Here is a 26,122-nt window from a genome sequence, read left to right as displayed (position 1 = left end):
AACAGAAATATAATCACAATAGTAATAAGGTAAAGAATATTGAAGCTCATGGAATGATGGATAAGTTTTATTTATATATCAGGAATACATAACAGAAATATATACAGTATATCAATTATAGTGAGAAAAGAGCACACAGTTTACCAGGATAGCTTGACCTGTGCTTAATTTCTGCTTATTTCAGTATGTGCCATATTTGTGTTTCTGCTAAAAAACAGTTGTCTCACGCTCACCTTAAAGACAATGATAACTGGTAAAATATTTCATAGAGGATATCAGAGTATACACTTAAACTAAGCATCAGTGTAAGGATGTTAATATAATAATATTCAACTAGAAAATTTCCTCTGGGGAAATTCTGAAGGGGCCAAGGGGACTACTGCCGTTGTGGGTACACTATGATGAGATTCTTCAGAGTTTTCAAACAATTAATATTAGTAATGTTAAGATACTATATTATATACAAGGAGCACAACTACAACAAGCACTCCTTTTCTATTGATGAATTTGAGTGTTTTATGACTTTGCGGTTCCCCGACCCATGATTGCTTTCTTTGTGTTCCTCTCTGGTCTCAGTAGAATTATGTAACATTTGGGACCAAACAGAGCCATCAAGAGACCAAAACTGGAGGCCAGGATGGCAAATACCTCCACTGCATCTGCATATTTGCCTGGAGAGTTGACATAAGCAGGAATAAAGGCCACCCACACAGCACAGAAGATCAGCATGCTGAAAGTGATGAGTTTGGCCTCATTGAAGTTGTCTGGAAGATTCCTTGCCAGAAATGCTAACAGGAAGCTGAGGATAGCCAGTAAGCCAATATAGCCAAGTAATACTGCAAAACCAACTGTGGACCCGACTACACATTCATAAACTATCTTGTCATTGTGGTATTGAGTGTTTTTATGAGGAGCTGGTGAAGCAGAGACAAGCCAAGCAGTACAGATCGCTGCCTGAATAGAAGTAAGAAACAGAACTGTTCCTCTCTGCTGCATAGCACCAAACCACTTCAGACTGGCTCCACCTCCTGGTTTGGAGGCCTTGAACACAGCTAGAACCACCATGGTTTTGACCAGAATACATGAGACACAAAGCACAAAGCTGATCCCAAATGCTGCATGTCTCAGTTGGCATGTCCAGAGACTTGGGCGAACCATAAACAGCTGTGAGCAAAGGAAACATAGTTTAAGAGACACCAAGAGCAGGAAACTCAGCTCTGAATTGTTGGCGCGTACCATGGGTGTACTGCGATGATAGATGAAGATTTTCAGAACAATAGCACAGATAAATGTGCCCAACAATGAGGCAGTTGTCAGGCAGATACCCAGAGGCTCATGGTAGGAGAGGAACTCAGTTTTCTTAGGAACACAGTAGTCACGCTGGGGGCTGGACCAGAAGTCCTCTGGACAACTGGTGCACTCCATGGAGTCTATGAAAATAAGGAAAGTGTTGAAATTCATGCTTCTATCTCCAAAGTGCAATGTTTAAAATTGAAAACCAACCAGTCTTATTGCTGATCTTTCCCTCAGAACAAGGGATGCAGTCAAAGCAGCACTCAGGTTGCCCTTTCTTTCTGGCCATGCGGGTACCTGGAGGACAGTTCTCACTGCACACTGACCGGGGGGGCTGTTGTAAGAAAGAATCTGTCATTCTTTATTTCAATACTCTGCTTATATCTGCAGTCCAAATAAGTAAAGTTGTCTGAAGAATAACCTCTTTAAATTCAAAGTTCCAGAAGATTTTGTCTTCATCAAGTTTGAGTTCTTCACCTTCGGCTGACTCTTTAACCTCACCCACATTCTGAATCTTTGTTCGTCCATCAGGGAGCCACAGCCAGTTCATGACATCATATATTGGTAAGACATCACCATTGTCATCAAATGACACTTCATCACCAAGTGGTGTGGTGAAGTTGACTGTTTGCAAGTAATGTACAACCTGCAAAAAAACAAAAGAAAACATAAAAAAGCAGGAGACTGTGCCAATTTGTTTCCCTCTGAAATTTAGGCTGCTGCCTATTAGCCAGTCATCATCATCACAATACAAAACAGGATTTTTTTCTCTCAGTTTTAAATATTTTTATGTTCACCATTTTTTCCAAATAGCCAGCTTACCTATGTAACTGTTCTATCATTTTTTTCAGTAAGTACCTCAAGGTGTAGTAGTTGTTTTTCAAAGCATAAACAGGTGGAGTGTAAATTGATATCACACCTGCCATGGTTCCATTGTTTGCAGAGTGGCACAGCTGTTCCTGCTAAAAGGCCCTCTTCCTGGTACACAGTGCAGCATGTCATCAAGAGCATACGCCAGAGCATAAACAGCCTTGTACACATTGTACTCAGACCTGAGGTTAGAAACATCTAAAAACGCGGTCTCCGCATTTTCAATATCCTCCTGTCCAGTGCATAGTGTTCCCCCGGTTTCCATCCAACCTGCTGGAGGTGGTGCAAATCTACACTGAAACGTGTATTCCCAAAACTGTGTCACCTGAAATACATTTTTTAAAAGTCACTATTAAAAAACAACCTCTCTCTAAATACAGTATAGTGCAATATTAGATCAGTTTGTAAGGGATTAAAGCCCTGCCATGCTATTTCCATAGATATTGTTGTAATTTTGGTCAGGACGTATTCGTAAGAAGAAATCTCTTAGTCCTGCTATTTCTCCTCGACGGATGGCAATGCCCAGAGTGCCTCTCAAATAGGGCATGAGATGGGGCATCTGGAGTGCAGTATCTGTTGTCCAGGCTTCACTTGCTATCCATTGCCGGTCTGTCACATTCTGCCTCACCACCTGTGCATTGGTTCATATGAAAAGAAAGATTATTTTATAATGTTATTAAGTCAAATATATTTTAAAAATATAACTTTTAAAGAAAATCCTGATTCGTCAACATGCATACAGTGACATATAAGCATATATAGGAAACATAAAAACTGGTCTGAACCTCTTCCATTAGTTCATACATGTGGCCGTCATGAGCAAACACCATGACCACACGAGCTGTTGATGTCTTTATCAAATGTACAATCTTCCTGAGTTTATTTGAGTCACTGTCCCAGGGCAAAACCTCTGAGTATGCCAGACAACCTCCACCAGACTGAGCCAGGTCAGACGGAAAGGATCGGGCAACATTGAGTCCATAGTCATCATCACTGACCAGAAGGCCGACCCAAGTCCAGCCAAAGTGTTTCAGAATCTGAATCATGGCACGCACCTGAGTGGATACAGAGTGGAGGCATTACTGCAAAGGCTGGAGTAATCTTTCAGGAGGAAACCTGCTAATCAGGTTCCACAAAAACAGCTTCTTTAATGGCACAAAGAATGTGACAGTGTTAAAAGGATTATAAATGTATTTCCAGTAATAATGCACAAAACATGCAATTTGTCATGTCCCAAACACAGGAGCTTGAATTCAAGTATGCTATACTTTCTGTACAATATATGCATTTTAATTATTTTAATTATATTTTTACCTGGAATGCATCACTTGGGATTGTTCTAAAGAAGGATGGAAATCGTTGCCTATCACTCAGGCAGGAACATGTGGCAAAATGACTCACCTGAAAAGAGACATACAGTATGCACACATGCAGTCTACAGTATCTCAGGAAAATCAATAGACCGCTTTGAACAATTTGACTCATTTCAACCATTTATACATCTTTATAAATTCATAAAAGACCTATCGAAATCACAGAAAGAAAATCAAGCTCACCATGGGCAATCTGAATAAACCCAGCACACTCGAGATGGCTATAGAAACTGTTGAATAGGCATCCCCCACAATCCCAACAACTGATGGGGTCCCTGAACAGTTTTCCTTCAGCAGAAACTGCTCCTCTTGACCACTGGCCAGCACCAAAGCAGCACGAAATCCAGTTACAAGTGCACCACAGTCATCATAAAGACTGTATCCCAGAGTCACATTAGGTAGCAGATTGGAGTTTCTGTTTATCTCATCAACAGCAAAGACCATTGTCATGGCCTGCCTGAAGCCCTGAGTGTTAAAGCTAAAACATTAAAAATATTTTTGAACCACTGAAAATATTGTCAGAATACAAGATTAAAATGATCCCATTTACATTACCATATTATCAAAACATCCTGTATTAAAATGTCATTTCATTACATACATTTCATTATCTGATTATGATGCATATCACAACACATGACACTTATCTCAGATCTCGCTCTTTTTTTGCTCATATATCTTGAATAGACTGAATATTTCTGCTTCATGCTGCATGCATATGAAACTTACCCTTCACAGGTGGGATCTTGTGGTTCTGAAGTGAATTTATTCTCAGGGAAGACTGAGATGTAGTGGATCTTTAACACCCCACCAAAAACCACATCGCCAGCCTTGTGCAACCCATTGAGATGAAATTGTCTCCGTAATTTACAAGATAAGGAGAGAGAGGAAGATTTAGACAAGAACAGGTAGACACAAAATACTAAGTATATGTTATAAACCGCTCCCATAACGCCTGTCCTCTCTTCAACCCTGTCTCCAATCTTAATGTGTGGTTGCTTTATTTTATATTCTGATGTATGATATCCTCATTGGGTCCATTTCGTCATTGTTTATTCTTTTATCCCACCTATCAGGGCATGGCAAGGAGTGTGGGCAGGACAACAGAAATATAATCACAATAGTAATAAGGTAAAGAATATTGAAGCTAATGGAATGATGGATAAGTTTTCTTTTATATCAGGAATACATAACAGAAATACAGTATATCAATTATAGTGAGAAAAGAGCATACAGTTTACCAGGATAGCTTGACCTGTGCTTAATTTCTGCTTATTTCAGTATGTGCCATATTTGTGTTTCTGCTAAAAAAAAACGTGTGTGGCTTACTTTTAAAATAATTGCTTGTGAATGAACAGTTGACTCACGCTCTCCTTAAAGACAATGACAACTTGTAAAATATTTCATAGAGGATATCAGAGTATACACTTAAACTAAGCATCAGTGTAAGGATGTTGATATAATAATATTCAACTAGAAAATTTCCTCTGGGGAAATTCTGAAAGGGCCACGGGGACTACTGCCGGTGTGTGTACACTACACTTTAAAAAAGCCAACTTGTATTTTTTGGCCTAAAACAGTGATTTAAGTTGGTAAAACTTTGAAATTTAAATTACTGACATTTAGGGCAATAATGTAAGTTAGCACAACAAAGGAAGCCAGTTGTCTGCTCAAAAACAAGTTGGTGAGTTGTTGTTACTTATATCTTTAAGTTGGGGTTCACAACAAGGGACAATAGTTCTGCTAACTCTTATTTCTTTGTTGTGAAATTCGGTCATTAGCGAAAGCTAGCGGCTAACTGATGCTAGCGGCTAACTGATGCTAGTGGCTATCTGAAGCAAGCGGCGCTGCTTGTTACAGCTACAAGAGTAGCCATTAGCGTATCAATGCTAACTCAAAATTGTGGTCACAACATTAGCTGACATTTCATAGCGGCGTTACAATCGTGCCAGAGAATCCAGGGTTGAGCAAACTCAAAAACAAAACTTAAAATATTTAGTTTAATTGTCCAACTTGAAATTTTATCTAAGTTTGTTGCCTTGAAATTTTGAGTTCACTCAACTTTTCTTTTTTTGCAGTGCAGGGATTCTGAAGTGTGGTTACATACATTGTTGAGGGTACTCCAAATTCAGAGCGTAAGTAACCTAACTAATGATTTTGAGTTAACTTTACTCAAGTTTACTGCCATTATCTGAGTTGTCTAAACACAGTTATTTTTAGCTATGACACCTTGAAATGAATTAGCTACTAGGGGTGTGCCGTATCGTATCGTTCACGATAATATCGGTATATTTTTTTTATGGTTAAAAAAAATGCATATCATGATATTGGAAACATTCCTACTTCTTGATGTAGTGGCTTAAGGTTAATATTAACTAACAATTAAAGTTGTTTAATCACAAAAAGCTACTTACTCTCTGTCGCTAAACACATGCAGCTTTCAAAATAAGAGCACAGTGTGTTAACAGAATCCACCACAGAACTTACAAGAAGACTGTCAAAATAAGATGCCTTAAATAAACATACAAGAACCTTTATTTTCCTTTACAAAATGTCATTAAAATATGCCCCCGGAACCCCTAAATGGATATTTTTATTATTTGCTCATACTCAAGAGTCAAGAGTATTTTTTTTTGTATTTGGCAACTGTTGAGATTTGCACTTCACACTACATTTTAGATTTTTATTTCTTTATTCAGACAAAAAAAAATCACATTTTCCATATCTTTTTAAGTATTTCATAATATCGTCAAGAATATCGTTATCGCAAAAATAGCCTGGAATATCGTGATATTCTTTTAGGGCCATATCGCTCAGCCCTATTAGCTACTTTACTTGGAGATTTTGAGGCAATCGGTTTCCTAACTTTTTTTAAGTAAAGTGAACTTATTACAATTTACAGTGTATGATGAGATTCTTCAGAGTTTTCAAACAATTAATACTAGTAATGTTATGATGCTATATTATATACAAGGAGCACAACTACAACAAGCACTCCTTTTCTATTGATGAATTTGAGTGTTTTATGACTTTGCGGTTCCCCGACCCATGATTGCTTTCTTTGTGTTCCTCTCTGGTCTCAGCAGAATTATGTAACATTTGGGACCAAACAAAGCCATCAAGAGACCAAAACTGGAGGCCAGGATGGCAAATACCTCCACTGCATCTGCATATTTTCCTGGAGAGTTGACATAAGCAGGAATAAAGGCCACCCACACAGCACAGAAGATCAGCATGCTGAAAGTGATGAGTTTGGCCTCATTGAAGTTGTCTGGAAGATTCCTTGCCAGAAATGCTAACAGGAAGCTGAGGATAGCCAGAAAGCCAATATAGCCAAGTAATACTGCAAAACCAACTGTGGACCCGACTACACATTCATAAACTATCTTGTCATTGTGGTATTGAGTGTTTTTATGAGGAGCTGGTGAAGCAGAGACAAGCCAAGCAGTGCAGATTGCTGCCTGAATAGAAGTAAGAACCAGAACTGTTCCTCTCTGCTGCACAGCACCAAACCACTTCAGACTGGCTCCACCTCCTGGTTTGGAGGTCTTGAACACAGCTAGAACCACCATGGTTTTGACCAGAATACATGAGACACAAAGCACAAAGCTGATCCCAAATGCTGCATGTTTCAGTTGGCATGTCCAGAGACTTGGGCGACCCATAAACAGCAGTGAGCAAAGGAAACATAGTTTAAGAGACACCAAGAGCAGGAAACTCAGCTCTGAATTGTTGGCGCGTACCATGGGTGTACTGCGATGATAGATGAAGATTTTCAGAACAATAGCACAGATAAATGTGCCCAACAATGAGGCAGTTGTCAGGCAGATACCCAGAGGCTCATGGTAGAAGAGGAACTCAGTTTTCTTAGGAACACAGTAGTCACGCTGGGGGCTGGACCAGAAGTCCTCTGGACAACTGGTGCACTCCATGGAGTCTATGAAAATAAGGAAAGTGTTGAAATTCATGCTTCTATCTCCAAAGTGCAATGTTTAAAATTGAAAACCAACCAGTCTTATTGCTGATCTTTCCCTCAGAACAAGGGATGCAGTCAAAGCAGCACTCAGGTTGCCCTTTCTTTCTGGCCATGCGGGTACCTGGAGGACAGCTCTCGCTGCACACTGACCGGGGGGGCTGTTGTAAGAAAGAATCTGTCATTCTTTATTCCAATACTCTGCTTATATCTGCAGTCCAAATAAGTAAAGTTGTCTGAAGAATAACCTCTTTAAATTCAAAGTTCCAGAAGATTTTGTATTCATCAAGTTTGAGTTCTTCACCTTCGGCTGACTCTTTAACCTCACCCACATTCTGAATCTTTGTTCGTCCATCAGGGAGCCACAGCCAGTTCATGACATCATATATTGGTAACACATCACCATTCTCATCAAATGACACTTCACCAAATGGTGTGGTAAAGTTGACTGTTTGCAAGTAATGTACAACCTGCAAAAAAACAAAAGAAAACATAAAAAAGCAGGAGACTGTGCCAATTTGTTTCCCTCTGAAATGCAGGCTGCTGCCTATTAGCCAGTCATCATCATCACAATACAAAACAGGATTTTTTTCTCTCAGTTTCTTGTTTTAAATATTTTTACGTTCACCATTTTTTCCTAGCCAGCTTACCTATGTAACTGTTCTATCATTTTTTTTAGTAAGTACCTCAAGGTGTAGTAGTTGTTTTTCAAAGCATAAACAGGTGGAGTGTAAATTGATATCACACCTGCCATGGTTCCATTGTTTGCAGAGTGGCGCAGCTGTTCCTGCTAAAAGGCCCTCTTCCTGGTACACAGTGCAGCATGTCATCAAGAGCATACGCCAGAGCATAAACAGCCTTGTACACATTGTACTCAGACCTGAGGTTAGAAACATCTAAAAACGCGGTCTCCGCATTTTCAATATCCTCCTGTCCAGTGCATAGTGTTCCCCCAGTTTCCATCCAACCTGCTGGAGGTGGTGCAAATCTACACTGAAACGTGTATTCCCAAAACTTTGTCACCTGAAATAAATTTTTAAAAAGTCACTATTAAAAAACAACCTCTCTCTAAATACAGTATAGTGCAATATTAGATCAGTTTGTAAGGGGTTAAAGTCCTGCCATGCTATTTCCATAGATATTGTTGTCATTTTGGTCAGGATGTATTCGTAAGAAGAAGTCTCTTAGTCCTGCTATTTCTCCTCGACGGATGGCAATGCCCAGAGTGCCTCTCAAATAGGGCATGAGATGGGGCATCTGGAGTGCAGTATCTGATGTCCAGCCTTCACTTGCTATCCATTGCCGGTCTGTCACATTCTGCCTCACCACCTGCGCATTGGTTCATATGAAAAGAAAGATTATTTTAAAATGTTATTAAGTCAAATATATTTTAAAAATATAACTTATAAAGAAAATCCTGATTTGTCAACATGCATACAGGGACATATAAGCATACATAGGAAACATAAAAAACTGGTTTGAACCTCTTCCATTAGTTCATATATGTGGCTGTCATGAGCAAACACCATGACCACACGAGCTGTTGATGTCTTTATCAAATGTACAATCTTCCTGAGTTTATTTGAGTCACTGTCCCAGGGCAAAACCTCTGAGTATGCCAGACAACCTCCACCAGACTGAGCCAGGTCAGACGGAAAGGATCGGGCAACATTGAGTCCATAGTCATCATCACTGACCAGAAGGCCGACCCAAGTCCAGCCAAAGTGTTTCAGAATCTGAATCATGGCACGCACCTGAGTGGATACAGAGTGGAGGCATTACTGCAAAGGCTGGAGTAATCTTTCAGTAGGAAACCTGATAATCAGGTTCCACAAAAACAGCTTCTTTAATGGCACAAAGAATGTGACAGTGTTAAAAGGATTATATATGTATTTCAAGAAATAATGCACAAAACATGCAATTTGTCATGTCCCAAACACAGGAGCTTGAATTCAAGTATGCTATACTTTCTGTAAAATATATGCATTTTAATTATTTTAATTATATTTTTACCTGGAATGCATCACTTGGGATTGTTCTAAAGAAGGATGGAAACCGTTGCCTATCACTCAGGCAGGAACATGTGGCAAAATGACTCACCTGAAAAGAGACATACAGTATGCACACATGCAGTCTACAGTATCTCAGGAAAGTCAATAGACCGCTTTGAACAATTTGACTCATTTCAACCATTTATACATCTTTATAAATTCATAAAAGACCTATCAAAATCACAGAAAGAAAATCAAGCTCACCATGGGCAATCTGAATAAACCCAGCACACTCGAGATGGCTATAGAAATTGTTGAATAGGTATCACCCACAATCCCAACAACTGATGGGGTCCCTGAACAGTTCTCCTTCAGCAGAAACTGCTCCTCTTGACCACTGGCCAGCACCAAAGCAGCACGAAATCCAGTTACAAGTTCACCACAGTCATCATAAAGACTGTATCCCAGAGTCACATTAGGTAGCAGATTGGAGTTTCTGTTGATCTCATCAACAGCAAAGACCATTGTCATGGCCTGCCTGAAGCCCTGAGTGTTAAAGCTAAAACATTAAAAGTATTTTTGAACCACTGAAAATATTGTGAGAATACAAGATTAAAATGATCCCATTTACATTACCATATTATCAAAACATCCTGTATTAAAATGTCATTTCATTACATACATTTCATTATCTGATTATGATGCATATCACAACACATGACACTTATCTCAGATCTCTCTCTTTTTTTTTGCTCATATATCTTGAATAGACTGAATATTTCTGCTTCATGCTGCATGCATATGAAACTTACCCTTCACAGGTGGGATCTTGTGGTTCTGAAGTGAATTTATTCTCAGGGAAGACTGAGATGTAGTGGATCTTTAACACCCCACCAAAAACCACATCGCCAGCCTTGTGCAACCCATTGAGATGAAATTGTCTCCGTAATTTACAAGATAAGGAGAGAGAGGAAGATTTAGACAAGAACAGGTAGACACAAAATACTAAGTATATGTTATAAACCGCTCCCATAACGCCTGTCCTCTCTTCACCCCTGTCTCCAAGCTTAATGTGTGGTTGCTTTATTTTACATTCTGATGTATGATATCCTCATTGGGTCCATTTCGTCATTGTTTATTCTTTTATACCACCTATCAGGGCATGGCAAGGAGTGTGGACAGGACAACAGAAATATAATCACAATAGTAATAAGGTAAAGAATATTGAAGCTAATGGAATGATGGATAAGTTTTCTTTATATATCAGGAATACATAACAGAAATATATACAGTATATCAATTATAGTGAGAAAAGAGCACACAGTTTACCAGGATAGCTTGACCTGTGCTTAATTTCTGCTTATTTCAGTATGTGCCATATTTGTGTTTCTGCTAAAAAAAGTGTGTGGCTTACTTTTAAAATAATTGCTTGTGAATGAACAGTTGTCTCACGCTCTCCTTAAAGACAATGACAACTTGTAAAATATTTCATAGAGGATATCAGAGTATACACTTAAACTAAGCATCAGTGTAAGGATTTTAATACAATAATATTCAACCAAAAAATTTCCACTGGGGAAATTCTGAAAGGGCCACGGGGGCTACTGCCGGTGTGTGTACACTATGATGAGATTCTTCAGAGATTTCAAACAATTAATACTAGTTATGTTATGATACTATATTATATACAAGGAGCACAACTACAACAAGCACTCCTTTTCAAGTGTTTATTTAAACAGCAACCTATGCCCTTTCAACCTCAAAATGTGTGTGCGTGTGTGTGTGTGTGTGTGTGTGTGTGTGTGTGTGAAACATGTATCTGGAGAAGTGTGCACGCTTATGCGTCCATTTGTGTGTGTGTGTGTGTGTGTGTGTGTGTGTGTAACTAAAATCACATAAAGTTACCTGTGTGTTTGTGTGTGTGTGTGTGAAGCATGTGTATCTGGAGGAGTGTGCTTGCTTACGCATGTAACTGTAATCAGTAAGATCCTTTGATGCAAGATACATCAAAGGCTAAGTCGACCAATCAGATCAGAGCAATCAACAGAAATAACTGCCACCTGTAGAAGGTTCCGGCACAGTGACAGCAGCCAGAGCTGGACAGACTGGAATTTCTGGCCTCGAACAGAAAGCATTTTTGGAAAAACCATAATACCTATAATTGATCCGACTTCACTTTGAGTTCTCCCTGAACAGCTACATATGTTTTTTGTGAAGAAAAATGAAGAAATAGCTTTGTAAGAGCGATGTGAAAAACTTTTAAACATGCTTTTCTACAGAAATCTTCCAGCGTTTTTAATATAGCAGTCAATGGGGCTGTTGGTGCGTGTTGGTGGCGCATCTGTGCGTCCTACGCCCAAACTATAACTCTGACAGCTTTACCAGAGGATTGTGAGTGACAAGAGAAATTTTCCTTTGTTTCTATGGATAAATTATTTCTGTAGAGTGGAATTTGCGGCGTGGAGCGCAGTTTTCAAATGTATTTTTTGACAATTTTTTCTCTCCCTCTACACTGCAGCGATGATGTCACACACTGTGTCACGAACATACCATGCAATACACACCCATTATAATCTTAGAATTTCTCCAAAAGTGATCATGGTCATTGAACAGGGATTGATAAAAAACTATACGACCTATCCAAATGTGGACTAATACACCAATACACAAGACTTGTGTCTACTGTTTAAAGTTTAAATGGGGTCTCTAGGTGAAATTATGCCGGAGAAGTAAATGTTTGAAAATCTCCAACTATTGTTCTTTTTTGCTAATTTTTTCCGGCCGTTCCATTGACTTCAATGCAAAATTTTGGGCAGTTTTTGGCAACTTTCGTCGCAAAAAATTCATATCCCGAAGAGAAAAGTAATAGCACACCGATCCTGATCAAACCGCACGTTTTGATATATAATTTGTCTAGGAGTGGGACGGAATTGTGTCCAGAAGAGGAAGAAGAAAAAATCCACAGTATAACAATTGTGCTTGGTGCGATTGCCCTGTGGCCCTAATAATATAGTACAGTAATATCGTAAAACAAATATGTGTTGACTTTTATTTATTGCTATCAGTTTTGTTTGTTGATGCAACTCAAAAGTAGTTATTAAACTTGACTGATGTATTTGAGTGTTGATTTTACATGTGGTACTTTGTGGTTCTAGTGGATTAGTAGCGGGACAAAATTGTGTCGCCCCGAGCACTGGTTCCTACAGCTATTGCTGTAGGTGCCAGTGCTTGGAGCGATCGCCCCGTGGCCCTAATAATTAAAAAGGTCTGACAGCTTATTCATTCATGGGCATCAAGGAGGTGAATTTATCCTCCCAATAGGAGATGGGCTAACACACAGCACAGGAGATCAGCATGCTTAAAGTGATGAATTTAGCCTCATCAAAACTATCAGGAAGATTCCTTGCAAGGAATGCAATTAGAAAAGCGGATATGTACAGTAATTCGGTTTCATGGAAGGTCAAAAATCCGGCGGCATCCATAGCACTTGACGGGCATTACATATGATCAGTTCTGCAGAAAGTTTTGTTGTGTAGATAGTTTTAGTCTGAAGCTCAATTCTGAATCTATTCTGTAACTAGTTTTTAAATAAAATATATAAAAAAGCAACTTCCATTCAACCCAACACTTAAAGTCTTACATTATGAACATTTTTTTAAACATGGTTTTACATGTGGAAACAAAAACATCTAGTGGGACCACGGGGAGGCCACAGATGGACTTTGTTCATTTGTGTATGGTAAACTGACTTGAATGGAAAATGCGACATCATTTTCCTTTAAAAAATGTGTCTGGCGTTGTTCTTTGACAAGGAAACATCCAGCAAACTCAATTTCCCATGATGCCTTGCATTTTATGGCCCTTACAGATGTGATTGGTCAGAAGAACATCCGTCAACACAGGAAGTCTCAGCAGCTCTAAAAACTCGACAATTGCATTGCTTCATCCTCTTTACTTTCCAGCCTCTCCAGAGAAGGCCACACTCTCTTTTCCCCAGCATCTGCCCGGGGACACAGTCCCTCTCCCAGACTGCTCTGTGCATCAAGATTTTGATTAGTGTTTAGTGTTTGGATCTTCCTCTCTTCCTTTTCCCATCTGGTGTCCAGTGCAGGGCAGAGCCATATTGAGCCATACAGGAGGGTAGAGAGAACATAGCTCTGATATAGCCTTAGTTTTGTCTTGGTGTTGTATTGTTTGGACCTCCGTAATTGTTGCTAAACATTCTGAATGCATTTCTAGCCTTACTGATTCTGTTGGTGATGTCATTATGTGCTACCCCATCATGTCTGACTGTGTTTCCAAGATTAGTGAACTCCTCTGTTGGAGGAAGGTTATTGCCATTTAATTTGATTGGTTGTGGGTTTGGGGTGTTTGATGCCATGACTTACATTTATTGAGATTATTTGAAGTCCAAATTTGCTGTGTAAAGTGACTGAGATGGGATGTTTTTACTTGCATGTGTTTGTGAGTGTTGGAAACTAGAGCTAGACATGATGTTTTTTTTCATCTTTTAAATCGCAGGGAATTGTAAACAAAAAAAGAAAAAAAAAAGATGAAGGGATTAGACAACAACAGCAGTACTAGTACAGTAATAAAGTAAAACAAATATGTATGAACATTTCTTTATTGCTTTCAGTTCTGTTTGTTGAATGGAACTCAAACTGGCTTGTTAAGCTTGATTGACAAATTTAAGTGTTTTATGACTTTGCGGTTCCCCGACCCATGATTGCTTTCTTTGTGTTCCTCTCTGGTCTCAAAAGAATTATGTAACATTTGGGTCCAAATAGAGCCACCAAGAGACCAAAACTGGAGGCCAGGATGGCGAATACCTCCACTGCATCTGCATATTTGCCTGGAGAGTTGACATAAGCAGGAACAAAGGCCACCCACACAGCACAGAAGATCAGCATGCTGAAAGTGATGAGTTTGGCCTCATTGAAGTTGTCTGGAAGATTCCTTGCCAGAAATGCTAACAGGAAGCTGAGGATAGCCAATAAGCCAATATAGCCAAGTAATACTGCAAAACCAACTGTGGACCCGACTACACATTCATAAACTATCTTGTCATTGTGGTATTGAGTGTTTTTATGAGGAGCTGGTGAAGCAGAGACAAGCCAAGCAGTGCAGATTGCTGCCTGAATGCAGGTAAGAACCAGAACTGTTCCTCTCTGCTGCACAGCACCAAACCACTTCAGACTGGCTCCACCTCCTGGCTTGGAGGCCTTGAACACAACCAGAACCACCATGGTTTTCACCAGAATACATGAGACAGAAAGCACAAAGCTGATACCAAATGCTGCATGTCTCAGTTGGCATGTCCAGAGACTTGGGCGACCCATAAACAGTAGTGAGCAAAGGAAACATAGTTTAAGAGACACCAAGAGCAGGAAACTCAGCTCTGAATTGTTGGCGCGTACCATTGGTGTGCTGCGATGATAGATGAAGATTTTCAGAACAACAGCACAGATAAATGTGCCCAACAATGAGGCAGTTGTCAGGCAGATACCCAGAGGTTCATGGTAGGAGAGGAACTCAGTTTTCTTAGGAACACAGTGGTCATGCTGGGGGCTGGACCAGAAGTCCTCTGGACAACTGGTGCACTCCATGGAGTCTATGAAAATAAGGGAAGTGTTGAAATTCATACTTATATCTCCAAAGTGCAATGTTTAAAATTGAAAACCAACCAGTCTTATTGCTGATCTTTCCCTCAGAACAAGGGATGCAGTCAAAGCAGCACTCAGGTTGCCCTTTCTTTCTGGCCATGCGGGTACCTGGAGGACAGCTCTCGCTGCACACTGACCGGGGGGGCTGTTGTAAGAAAGAATCTGTCATTCTTTATTTCAATACTCTGCTTATATCTACAGTCCAAATAAGTAAAGTGGTCTGAAGAACCTCTTTAGATTCAAAGTTCCAGAAGATTTTGTCTTCATCAAGTTTAAGTTCTCCACCTTCAGCTGACTCTTTAACCTCACCCACATTCTGAACCTTTGTTCGTCCATCAGGGAGCCACAGCCAGTTCATGACATCATATACTGGTAATATATCACCATTCTCATCGAAAGACACTTCATCACCAAATGGTGTGGTGAAGTTGACTGTTTGCAAGTAATGTACAACCTGCAAAAAAACAAAAGAAAACATAAAAAAGCAGGAGACTGTGCCAATCTGTTTCCCTCTGAAATGCAGGCTGCTGCCTATTAGCCAGTCATCATCATCACAATACAAAACAAGATTTTTTTCTCTCTGTTTCTTGTTTTAAATATTTTTAAGTTCACCATTTCTTCCTAATAGCCAGCTTACCTATGTAACTGTTCTATCATTTTTTTAGTAAGTACCTCAAGGTGTAGTAGTTGTTTTTCAAAGCATAAACAGGTGGAGTGTAAATTGATATCACACCTGCCATGGTTCCATTGTTTGCAGAGTGGCGCAGCTGTTCCTGCTAAAAGGCCCTCTTCCTGGTACACAGTGCAGCATGTCATCAAGAGCATATGCCAGAGCATACACAGCCTTGTACACATTGTACTCAGACCTGAGGTTAGAAACATCTAAAAACGCGGTCTCCACATTTTCAATATCCTCCTGTCCAGTGCATAGTGTTCCCCCAGTTTCCATCCAACCTGCTGGAGGTGGTGCAAATCTACACTGAAACGTGTATTCCCAAAACTGTGTCACCTGAAATACATTTTTAAAAAGTCACTATTAAAAAACAACCTCTCTCTAAATACAGTATAGTGCAATTTTAGATCAGTTTGTAAGGGGTTAAAGTCCTGCCATGCTATTTCCATAGATATTGTTGTCATTTTGGTCAGGACGTATTTGTAAGAAGAAGTCTCTTAGTCCTGCTATTTCTCCTCGACGGATGGCAATGCCCAGAGTGCCTCTCAAATAGGGCATGAGATGGGGCGTCTGGAGTGCAGTATCTGTTGTCCAGGCTTCACTTGCTATCCATTGCCGGTCTGTCACATTCTGCCTCACCACCTGTGCATTGGTTCATATGAAAAGAAAGATTATTTTATAATGTTTTTAAGTCAAATATATTTTAAAAATATAACTTTTAAAGAAAATCCTGATTTGTCAACATGCATAAAGTGACATATAAGCATTTATAGGAAACATAAAAACTGGTCTGAACCTCTTCCATTAGTTCATACATGTGGCCGTCATGAGCAAACACCATGACCACACGAGCTGTTGATGTCTTTATCAAATGTACAATCTTCCTGAGTTTATTTGAGTCACTGTCCCAGGGTAAAACCTCTGAGTATGCCAGACAACCTCCACCAGACTGAGCCAGGTCAGACGGAAAGGATCGGGCAACATTGAGTCCATAGTCATCATCACTGACCAGAAGGCCGACCCAAGTCCAGCCAAAGTGTTTCAGAATCTGAATCATGGCACGCACCTGAGTGGATACAGAGTGGAGGCATTACTGCAAAGGTTGGAGTAATCTTTCAGTAGGAAACCTGCTAAACAGGTTCCACAAAAACAAACAACTTCTTAAATGGAACAAAGAATGTGACAGTGTTAAAAGGATTATGTATGTATTTCAAGTATTAATGCACAAAACATGCAATTTGTCATGTCCCAAACACAGGAGCTTGAATTCAAGTATGCTATACTTTCTGTAAAAATATATGCATTTTAATTATTTTTATTACATTTTTACCTGGAATGCATCACTTGGGATTGTTCTAAAGAAGGATGGAAACCGTTGCCTATCACTCAGGCAGGAACATGTGGCAAAATGACTCACCTGAAAAGAGACATACAGTATGTACACATGCAAACTACAGTATCTCAGGAAAGTCAATAGACCGCTTTGAACAATTTGACTCATTTCAACCATTTATACATCTTTATAAATTCATAAAAGACCTATCGAAATCACAGAAAGAAAATCAAGCTCACCATGGGCAATCTGAATAAACCCAGCACACTCGAGATGGCCATAGAAACTGTTGAATAGGCATCACCCACAATCCCAACAACTGATGGCGTCCCAGAACAGTTTTTCTTCAGCAAAAACTGCTCCTCTTGACCACTGGCCAGCACCAAAGCAGCACGAAATCCAGTTACAAGTGCACCACAGTCATCATAAAGACTGTATCCCAGAGTCACATTAGGTAGCAGATTGGAGTTTCTGTTGATCTCATCAACAGCAAAGACCATTGTCATGGCCTGCCTGAAGTCCTGAGTGTTAAAGCTAAAACATTAAAAGTATTTTTGAGCCACTGAAAATATTGTGAGAATACAAGATTAAAACGATCCCATTCACATTACCATGTTATCAAAACATCCTGTATGAAAATGTCCTATATTTTACATCTGCATTTTAAAGTAAATACATTTCATCATCTAATTATGATGCATATTACAACATATGACACTTATCTCAGATCTCTCTCTTTTTTTTGCTCATATATCTTGAATAGACTGAATATTTCTGCTTCATGCTGTATGCATATGAAACTTACCCTTCACAGGTGGGTTCTTGTGGTTCTGAAGTGAATTTATTCTCAGGGAAGACTGGGATGTAATGGATCTTTAAAACCCCACCAAAAACCACATCGCCAGCCTTGTGCAACCCATTGAGATGAAATTGTCTCCGTAATTTACAAGATAAGGAGAGAGAAGAAGATTTAGACAAGAACAGGTAGACACAAAAGACTAAGTATATGTTATTAAATGCTCCCATAATGCCTGTCCTCTCTTCACCCCTGTCTCCAATCTTAATGTGTGGTTGCTTTATTTTATATTCTGATGTATGATATCCTCATTTGGTCCATTTCGTCATTGTTTATTATTTTATTCCACCTATCAGGGCATGGCAAGGAGTGTGGGCAGGACAACAGAAATATAATCACAATAGAAATTAGGTAAAGAATATTGAATTTAATGGAATGATGGATATGTTTTCTTTATATATCAGGAATACATAACAGAAATATATACAGTATATCAATTATAGTGAGAAAAGAGCACACAATTTACCAGGATAGCTTGACTTGTGCTTAATTTCTGCTTATGTCAGTATGTGCCATATTTGTGTTTCTGCTTAAAAAAACGTGTGTGGCTTACTCCTAAAATAATTGCTTGTGAATGAAAAAAGTTGTCTCAAGCCCACCTTAAAGACAATGAAAACTTAAAATATAACGTAAAATATTTCATAGAGGATATCAGAGTATACACTTAAACTAAGCATAAGTGTAAGGATGTTATTATCATAAATTTTGATATTTTAAAAGGTCTGAAAGCTCATTCATTCATGGGCCTAAATTCACCTGAAGGAGGTGAATTTATCCTCTCAATAGGAGATGGGCTAACACACAGCACAGGAGATCAGCATGCTTAAAGTGATGAATTTAGCCTCATCAAAACTATCCGGAAGATTTCTTGCATGCGGCACCCATTGCACTTGGCAGGTATTACATGTGATCAGATCAGTCAGACAACTCACATTATACAGTACGTTGCAACAGCAGAACATATTAGATTAGGCATCTAGGCTCCGACTTCATCATTCCTCAGGTAGTTACATGAGGTATTGAGGAGTGATAGTAAAATTCCACCGTTGGAGCCTACAGGTGGATTCTGTGGTGGTGGTTGCTGAGAGGTAAGTCACATTACAGATGCAGCAGCAACATTGGCAGGCAGAGGGAGAGCTTTAGGATAATTATCATCTTAGGGTTAGGGTTAGCCAAATTGAAAATTCACCTTTTCTGAATAATTGTATTGAGTGTACAAGGTTTGCTTTATATATTGTGACCATATTTTGATTTCCAAAAAAGAGGACAATCGGCACGGCCTCGAGACACAAATTCAGACAGGATTCTCAAAGGTTGATGAACATGCTTTATTATGCTTCAATGGTGCAAAATTAAGTTCTGTAATAAAATAAAATGAAATCTGTAAAAACTTGTAACAAAATAATAGCTCTCGTAGACTCTTTTCAAATAAATGAATAAATAATATGAAATAATGTTCTAAATATGAACTCTTCTGTTAGAAAATCTAGCTTCAACAATATATCTCTTAATAACTGCAATAAGATAAATAATAGAAGAGTCTCACAAAGATACTAACTTAACAAACAAAAAGGATCTATACTTTTCATCTTTAGTTGTCTTTGAGCTTTGAGCTTTGAGATCTCCAGCACCTTTATTAGACACTGAGACATATGTGCCAGCATTGCACACGGTGCACTCCGCCTCCCACCTGTCCCGACCGGGACGGTACGTCGGAATTTTTTTTTGCAGTTCATCTGTGAAGCTGCACTTACGCTTCGGCATTTCCCGTGCAATGTTGCTCCGCTGTTCGATCTGCCCTCTGTCTGCTCTGCTCTCTGTCTCTCTGTGTGTGTGTGTGTGCGCGGCGCTGACCCGCCCACAAGGCAGCCTCTTGGTAATTAAGTCTCGCAAAATTGTGTGCAAAGCGCCGGTCAAGTTACGTGCACGTGTACTGGTCCTATGAAAAACAGTGAACACCGGACATTTTCGTGAATTTCTAAAACCCGGCCGGACGCCCCGGACAGGACGTAAAAAGTGGACATGTCCGGGCAAAAGAGGACGCTTGGTCACCCTAGCTTTGTACCAAGGGGGGGTGAGGGTTGGTCCTGTTGTTCTCCTCACTGCTTCGGCAAAACTCAGTGGGTCAGGGTGCTGTGTGGAGGAGGAGGAGGATGTGCAAAAGCCAGGCCTACGGACCAGGGGGGGCGCAGGTGGAGATGATGAGCAGGCTCTGCAGGGCGGCGGGGTCGTGGTACATGTAGGCGCAGCACGGCCACCAATAACACCAGAAAAAGTTGCTGGATTTGTCGCCAGTCGCTTTTTTGAAAAATCAATAAGGGAGTCTGAAAACTTGCTAAATATAGCAACAAAGTCGCTAAGTTGGCAACAGTGCTTCGCCGGCTTTCACAAATGGCATGTGTTGTTGTGGCGTCAAGTACTAAGTCACATCCTGCTTAGCGTTCTATCCAATCAGCAACCAGGCTTAACAGAGACAAAAAAAGTCCTGTCAAAAGATCGATCCGGACGGCTCATATTCAAATTAGCGGCATTTCAGTGAGTGCGACCCGCCTCATTCTGGGTATTAGGCTGTAGGGAAAACACCCCAAGTGTCCCGCTTGATGGTACTGTAAGTGTTGAAGAGGTTCTACTGGCTGCGGGGGAACAGGTAGGACATGATAATCTGCTGTATGCATCCAGGATGATAACGCGGTTGTTGTGTTCCTGAAGGATGAGATGCGTGTTCAGCAACTTGTTGAAAGTGCCGTTTTCACCAGGGCCTTGTTAGTGCAGGTTTCCCCATTGTCAGTACCATCAACACGGATTACCCTATTCAGAGTCCTGCCGAATACCGAACGAGCTGATAGAGAACAAGCTACGAAAGTTCAGTCAATTTGTCAATGGATTAAAAAATGTCGGTTTTGGATGTAAGGATCCCAAACTGAAGCATGTTCAGACTCTGCACAGGCAGGGTTTCATGTTCTTGGACTCGCACTCTCAAACCCTGGAGCTGTCATTCAGGGTGAAACACGGGGACGGCTCGTATATGGTGTACGTGAGTACAGGACAGATTAAATGTTCTTAATGTGGAGATGTTGGACATATACGGTTTAACTGTCCGCACAAACAGCAGGCAGCGAGGGGTGCCGCTGAGTTGGCGGGTGGCGCGTTGGGTGCCACTGTATGGCCTGGGTGTTTTGATAACGATGGTTGATAACAGTGTTATTTATATGGCTTACCCAGAAACATCCAATTTCCCCTGAAAAACTCAGCAGCCTCCATTGTTTTACAGCGAGGAGATCCAAGTGTCCAATGTGGGATCAGTTAGCGCGCGGCTAATTCACCAGTTAAAGATAAGAAGTTAGACTCTAATTTCACACCACTTAATTAATTTGAAACATTACATGATCATTTATATTAGTAGTTAATGTGAAATTTTGATAGAATGTTAGCCAAAAGCTGTCCGATGTGGGATACAGTTACATTACATGTATAAGACATTTTATATCAGGACATTTATGCTATCTGGGTACCTGTAGCTCAACACAGCCTAACAATGGAAGCACAGATATGCCTATAGCACAGATAAATGAAATACCCGAAAACAAATGTGTCTTCACTGCTAGTAAATTGTACTTACTGCTTTGCTGGAAGTTGTGTGGCTGATCAGCGGCTTCACAGTGGTGACCCCTCTCCAACAGATTGCAAATAAATAATTATCAGTTGTCTCCCGTGCGCATGCGCAGCAGAAGAAAAGAAAGCAACAACAAAAAATACTTAAAACGCGGTTGAATCTGGTCTCCGGCCAGGCTACTCATTAACTTACTTTTAAAAGGGGCCGTCTGGTCAGATGTAGTAACTGTGAATCCCTGACGACGCATACAAGAAGACAAACTTAAAAGTAGAAGAGCTTTTTTTTACCGCTGGTAGAACTGCAGGTGCAGAACATTATTGGCGCCTCTTGTTTATGATGTCTTCAAGGTCAGCTCAGTAGGCAAATGACATTAGGCAAATGTCATCATGATGTGTTAAAAAATATGAAGAAAAATAAATGAAGGTAGCCTACACTAAAATATGTGTATCTACACATTAATAAGCTAATTGAAGCAAATATTTAAAATTATTTTTAAACGTTACTTTTCTGAGTAACTAATTACTATTATATGAAGTAATGGGTAATGTAATTCATCATTACTTTTCATAGAAATAACAAGTAATCGCAAGTAATTACTCTATCCACTAAAGATAATATTATCAAGGTAACATTAATAAATCTACTGTTTTACAATTGATTTCCATACTGTGTTTTGCATGAAAAACTTTACTTTAAGTTAATTATTCAAACAGCATTTGTATAGGACTGATTCTGATCAAAATTATAATAAAAATGGAAAAATACAGTAGTCTACTTTACTTTTCATAGTACTACACTGTCTACTGTGTTTTTTCTCCACAGTAATGCGTTACAGGCCCCACAAAGCAGGGCGTGTTGGCAGAATATAAGCCTGTAAAACAGGAGAAATAATGAAGTAAAGGAAACTTGCTGCCATTCATCTGGTCGGTCCTGCCAGAATTTATTAAATAAAATAACATAAAATAAAATGTCAAATACTTTATCTTCACAATAAATACATTGCCAAATGATTTGCCTTCATTTCTTATTCACTTAACATGTTTGTCTTTGGTTTCCATGCAAATTTAACGAAAATTAACAAAATATATGATAACCCATAAACAAATGAGGAAATCAATACACATGCCATATCACAGTATGATTACTTACTTTGAAGGGATATCAACCTTTCTTTTTATCTATTAGTGCTGTAATCACTAACAATTACAGTAGCCATTCTCACTTTAAACCAAGCTACCTTGTATGTTGTCAGGCACAATATTAGCATTAGCATTAGATTTACATTCAGAGAGTAACGACCGTAAAAACAGTAATGACCTCAGACCAACATAGGCCATGTATCAGTAGTGATGGGTACCTTTCACATTTTAACCGATACATTACCGATACCCGGTACCTGGGAATCGGTATCGGTACTCAACGGTACCAATTTTCGTTACTTTTGCGTTTGTTTATGTGGTAATAAATGTTAATTTGTTAAATAATAAAATCTATTTTTTTCAATTCAACATATTTATTTCTCAAAATATAAACTTTAAAAAATATATCAAAACAATATAAAATCCAGGATGAGCAGTGCTTTATTGTTGAGTGAACGTCGGTTTTGTAACATGAAGGTTGCAGTGTTATCAAAGAATGCAGAGGAGCGCTCTCAGGTTGCAAGTGCACGGAGGAAAAAAAAAAAGCTAGCTGTTAATGTCTGGTCTACAGAAGACTGGAGAGAACAAACGGAGTAAGTAGGAAGGTCCAATCTGGAGGCAGACGAAGGCCAAGCCCGGGTAGAGACATTGGAGAGATAGTAGCTGGCGGCTAGCAGGCTTAGAGCCGGGCTGTTCGTCTCTGCGCCGGGGTGGAAGAGGACAGCAGCTAGTGGCCGCGGTGAGCAGACAGGACCAGACGAGGAGGTAAATAAAAAATAGTGTGATCATCAGCACGCTTGTTAATCAAAGACGCCAAATGAAAACAGGTTGAACTCAATGATCAGTTTAAAGTTAACTCTGTTTAGATACCGAAACATGGTACCATTTGATTTTACATGAATCGGTACTCGGTAGTACTGACGGAATTTGGTCGGTACCTATAAAAGTACCGAATTCCGTACCCATCCCTATATATCAGTTAACAGAATACACAGAAAACACCCAAAATATAAAACCGACCAAGTGTACAAGAGCTATAAACACAAAACTGGAGCAAATCTGAGTTACAGGAAAATAGTGTCTGCCATTACCCACACTCTAAACAGCAGGGCCGTCGTAGCAAGTATTGCAAGAACACAAACTTCAAAATAACTAATCTCAAGCTTATAACATACAAACTGGCGCCTTTCTGGTCCTATATACCTTGTGTGATTTGGTACACATTACTAACCTGTAAAACAGGAGAAATAATGAAGCAAAGGAAACTTGCTGCCGTTCATCTGGTCGGTCCTGCCAGAATGGCAAGCTTACGGCAGCTGCATAATTACAGTAGTCTCTGTACGGCAAGCGTTAAGGTCCATGTACTTCAAGCGCTCTGCTGCTGTCAGCAGTAATGTAGTTGTTTTTAACACAAAAGCCTTGGAAGACTTACTTAACTAAATCACCTGAGTGTATATAGGGTGAATACAGTATAACACATTCAAAAGAAAATGTGACCACATATTCTGTGTGGGTCACAAATGCTTTGACTACTGTAATTTTGTCACATGGACCGATCTTTATTGTAAATTATACAGCACTATACTGTAAAAATCAAACACAGTGATGAACTGTGTACAATACAGTGAACTAGAAAATTTCCTCTGGGGAAATTCTGAAAGGGCCACGGGGGCTAATGCCGGTGTGTGTACACTATGATGAGATTCTTCAGAGATTTCAAACAATTAATACTAGTAATGTTATGATACTATATTATATACAAGGAGCACACCTACAACAATCATTCCTTTTCAAGTATTTATTTATACAGCAACCTATGCCCTTTAACCTCAAAATGTGTGTGTGTGTGTGTGTGTGTGTGTGAGAAGCATGTGTATCCGGAGGGGTGTGCGCGCTTACGCGCGCATGTGTGTGTGTAGCTAAAATCACATTAAGTTACATGTGTGTGTGTGTGTGTTTGTGTGTGTGAAGCATGTGTATCTGGAGGAGTGTGCACACTTACGCGCGCATGTGTGTGCATGCGTGCGTGTAACTGTAATCACATCAAAGGCATTGGGGTCGACCAATCAGAGCAGAGCAATCAGCAGAATAAACTGCTGCTGTACAATGTGCCAGAACAGTGACAGCAGCCAGAGGTCGACAGACTGGAATTTCTGGCCTCGAACAGAAAGCATTTTAGGCAAAACAATAATACCTTTCATTGATCCGACTTCACTTTGAGCGTCATGAGTTCTTCCTGAGCAGCTACATATGTTTTTTGTGAAGGAAAATGAAGAAATAGCTCTTTAAGAGCACTCTGAAAAACTGTTAAATATGCTCTTCTACAGAAATCTTCCTGCATTTTTAATATGGGAGTCAATGGGGCTGTTGGTGCATGTTGGTGGCGGATCTGTGCATCCTATGCCCTATAACTCTGACAGCTTTACCTGAGAATTGTGAGTGAGAAGACAAATTTTCCTATGTTTCTATGTATAAATTATTTCTTTAGAGTGGAATTTGCGGCCTGGAGCGCAGTTTTTTTTTTTCAAATTTATTTTTTTCTCTCCCTCTACACTGCAGGATGATGTCACACACTGTGACACGAACATTCCATGCAATACACACCAATTATAATCTCAGAATTTCTCAAAAAATGATCATGGTCTTACGTCGCAAAAAATTCGTATTCCATAGAGAAAAGTAATAGCACACCGATCCTCATCAAACTGCATATTTTGATAAATAATTTGTCCTGCGTAGTAGAGGGACGAAATTGCGTCCGGAAGAGGAAGAAGAAAAAATCCAAAGTATAACAATAGTGCGATTTCTCTATTGCTGTAGGGGCCAGTGCTCGGTGTGATTGCCCCGTGAACCTAATAACTGTAGATTTCACAGCGATTATTTACAGTGTATATTGACACAATGCTGTGGATACACATTGTTCTGCTTCTCTTCTGATGATGGCTCATCTTGTAAGTGACCTGTCAATCAAAGGTAGCCACACTCGAAATCATATGATTCTTCATCTTCTATTTTCTTCTAAATGGGACCATTAATTACACAATTAACACTGTTTACTAGCGATTGAGACCATAGTGTTGCCCTAAATACCATTTCTGAGGTAATAAATCAAGTGAGAAGTTTTCTAATTTTTTATTGAAATGAATGGACGGAAATGCTTTTGCAGCCGTCAGCACCCCCTGTTGGAATTTTTGGTAGAATGCAGCTTAAGGCACTTCCTGGTTTGCCTCACTGCTCAGACCCAGAGCGTTGCCGCCTGGAGTGAACAGAAACTTTACGACAACAGCAGTCAGCCCAGATAACAAGAGAAAAGGTCTCTCAACTGTTTTCAATCTAACACTTAAC

General features: G+C 39.7%; 3 protein-coding genes across 3 annotated transcripts; all 3 read right to left on the bottom strand.

Moving 5' to 3' along the window:
• Positions 1–140: 140 nt before the first annotated feature.
• On the bottom strand, positions 141–4,486 carry LOC131970327 (extracellular calcium-sensing receptor-like). The gene is made up of 9 exons (XM_059331696.1): positions 4,266–4,486; positions 3,720–4,014; positions 3,478–3,564; positions 2,949–3,218; positions 2,588–2,794; positions 2,213–2,488; positions 1,715–1,939; positions 1,504–1,627; positions 141–1,430 (listed from the first exon to the last, which is right to left on the bottom strand). The coding sequence occupies exons 1-9, from the start codon at positions 4,484–4,486 to the stop codon at positions 517–519; spliced, it is 2,619 nt and encodes an 872-aa protein (XP_059187679.1). The 3' UTR covers positions 141–516.
• Positions 4,487–6,559: 2,073 nt separating this feature from the next.
• LOC131969942 (extracellular calcium-sensing receptor-like) lies at positions 6,560–10,533 on the bottom strand. The gene is made up of 9 exons (XM_059331171.1): positions 10,313–10,533; positions 9,765–10,059; positions 9,523–9,609; positions 8,994–9,263; positions 8,628–8,838; positions 8,257–8,534; positions 7,758–7,979; positions 7,547–7,670; positions 6,560–7,473 (listed from the first exon to the last, which is right to left on the bottom strand). Exons 1-9 carry the CDS (start codon positions 10,531–10,533, stop codon positions 6,560–6,562), a joined length of 2,622 nt encoding a protein of 873 aa, XP_059187154.1.
• Positions 10,534–14,197: 3,664 nt separating this feature from the next.
• LOC131969941 (extracellular calcium-sensing receptor-like) lies at positions 14,198–18,088 on the bottom strand. Its single transcript, XM_059331170.1, has 9 exons — positions 17,975–18,088; positions 17,409–17,703; positions 17,167–17,253; positions 16,633–16,902; positions 16,272–16,478; positions 15,897–16,172; positions 15,393–15,617; positions 15,185–15,308; positions 14,198–15,111 (listed from the first exon to the last, which is right to left on the bottom strand). Exons 2-9 carry the CDS (start codon positions 17,673–17,675, stop codon positions 14,198–14,200), a joined length of 2,370 nt encoding a protein of 789 aa, XP_059187153.1. The 5' UTR covers positions 17,676–17,703; positions 17,975–18,088.
• Positions 18,089–26,122: the final 8,034 nt, after the last annotated feature.

This window comes from Centropristis striata, chromosome 4 (assembly GCF_030273125.1).
Source record: "Centropristis striata isolate RG_2023a ecotype Rhode Island chromosome 4, C.striata_1.0, whole genome shotgun sequence".
NCBI classification, from domain to species: Eukaryota; Metazoa; Chordata; class Actinopteri; order Perciformes; family Serranidae; genus Centropristis; species Centropristis striata.
The sequence above is the reverse complement of the archived record's forward strand: the minus strand, read 5'-3'. Positions and strand labels throughout refer to the sequence as shown.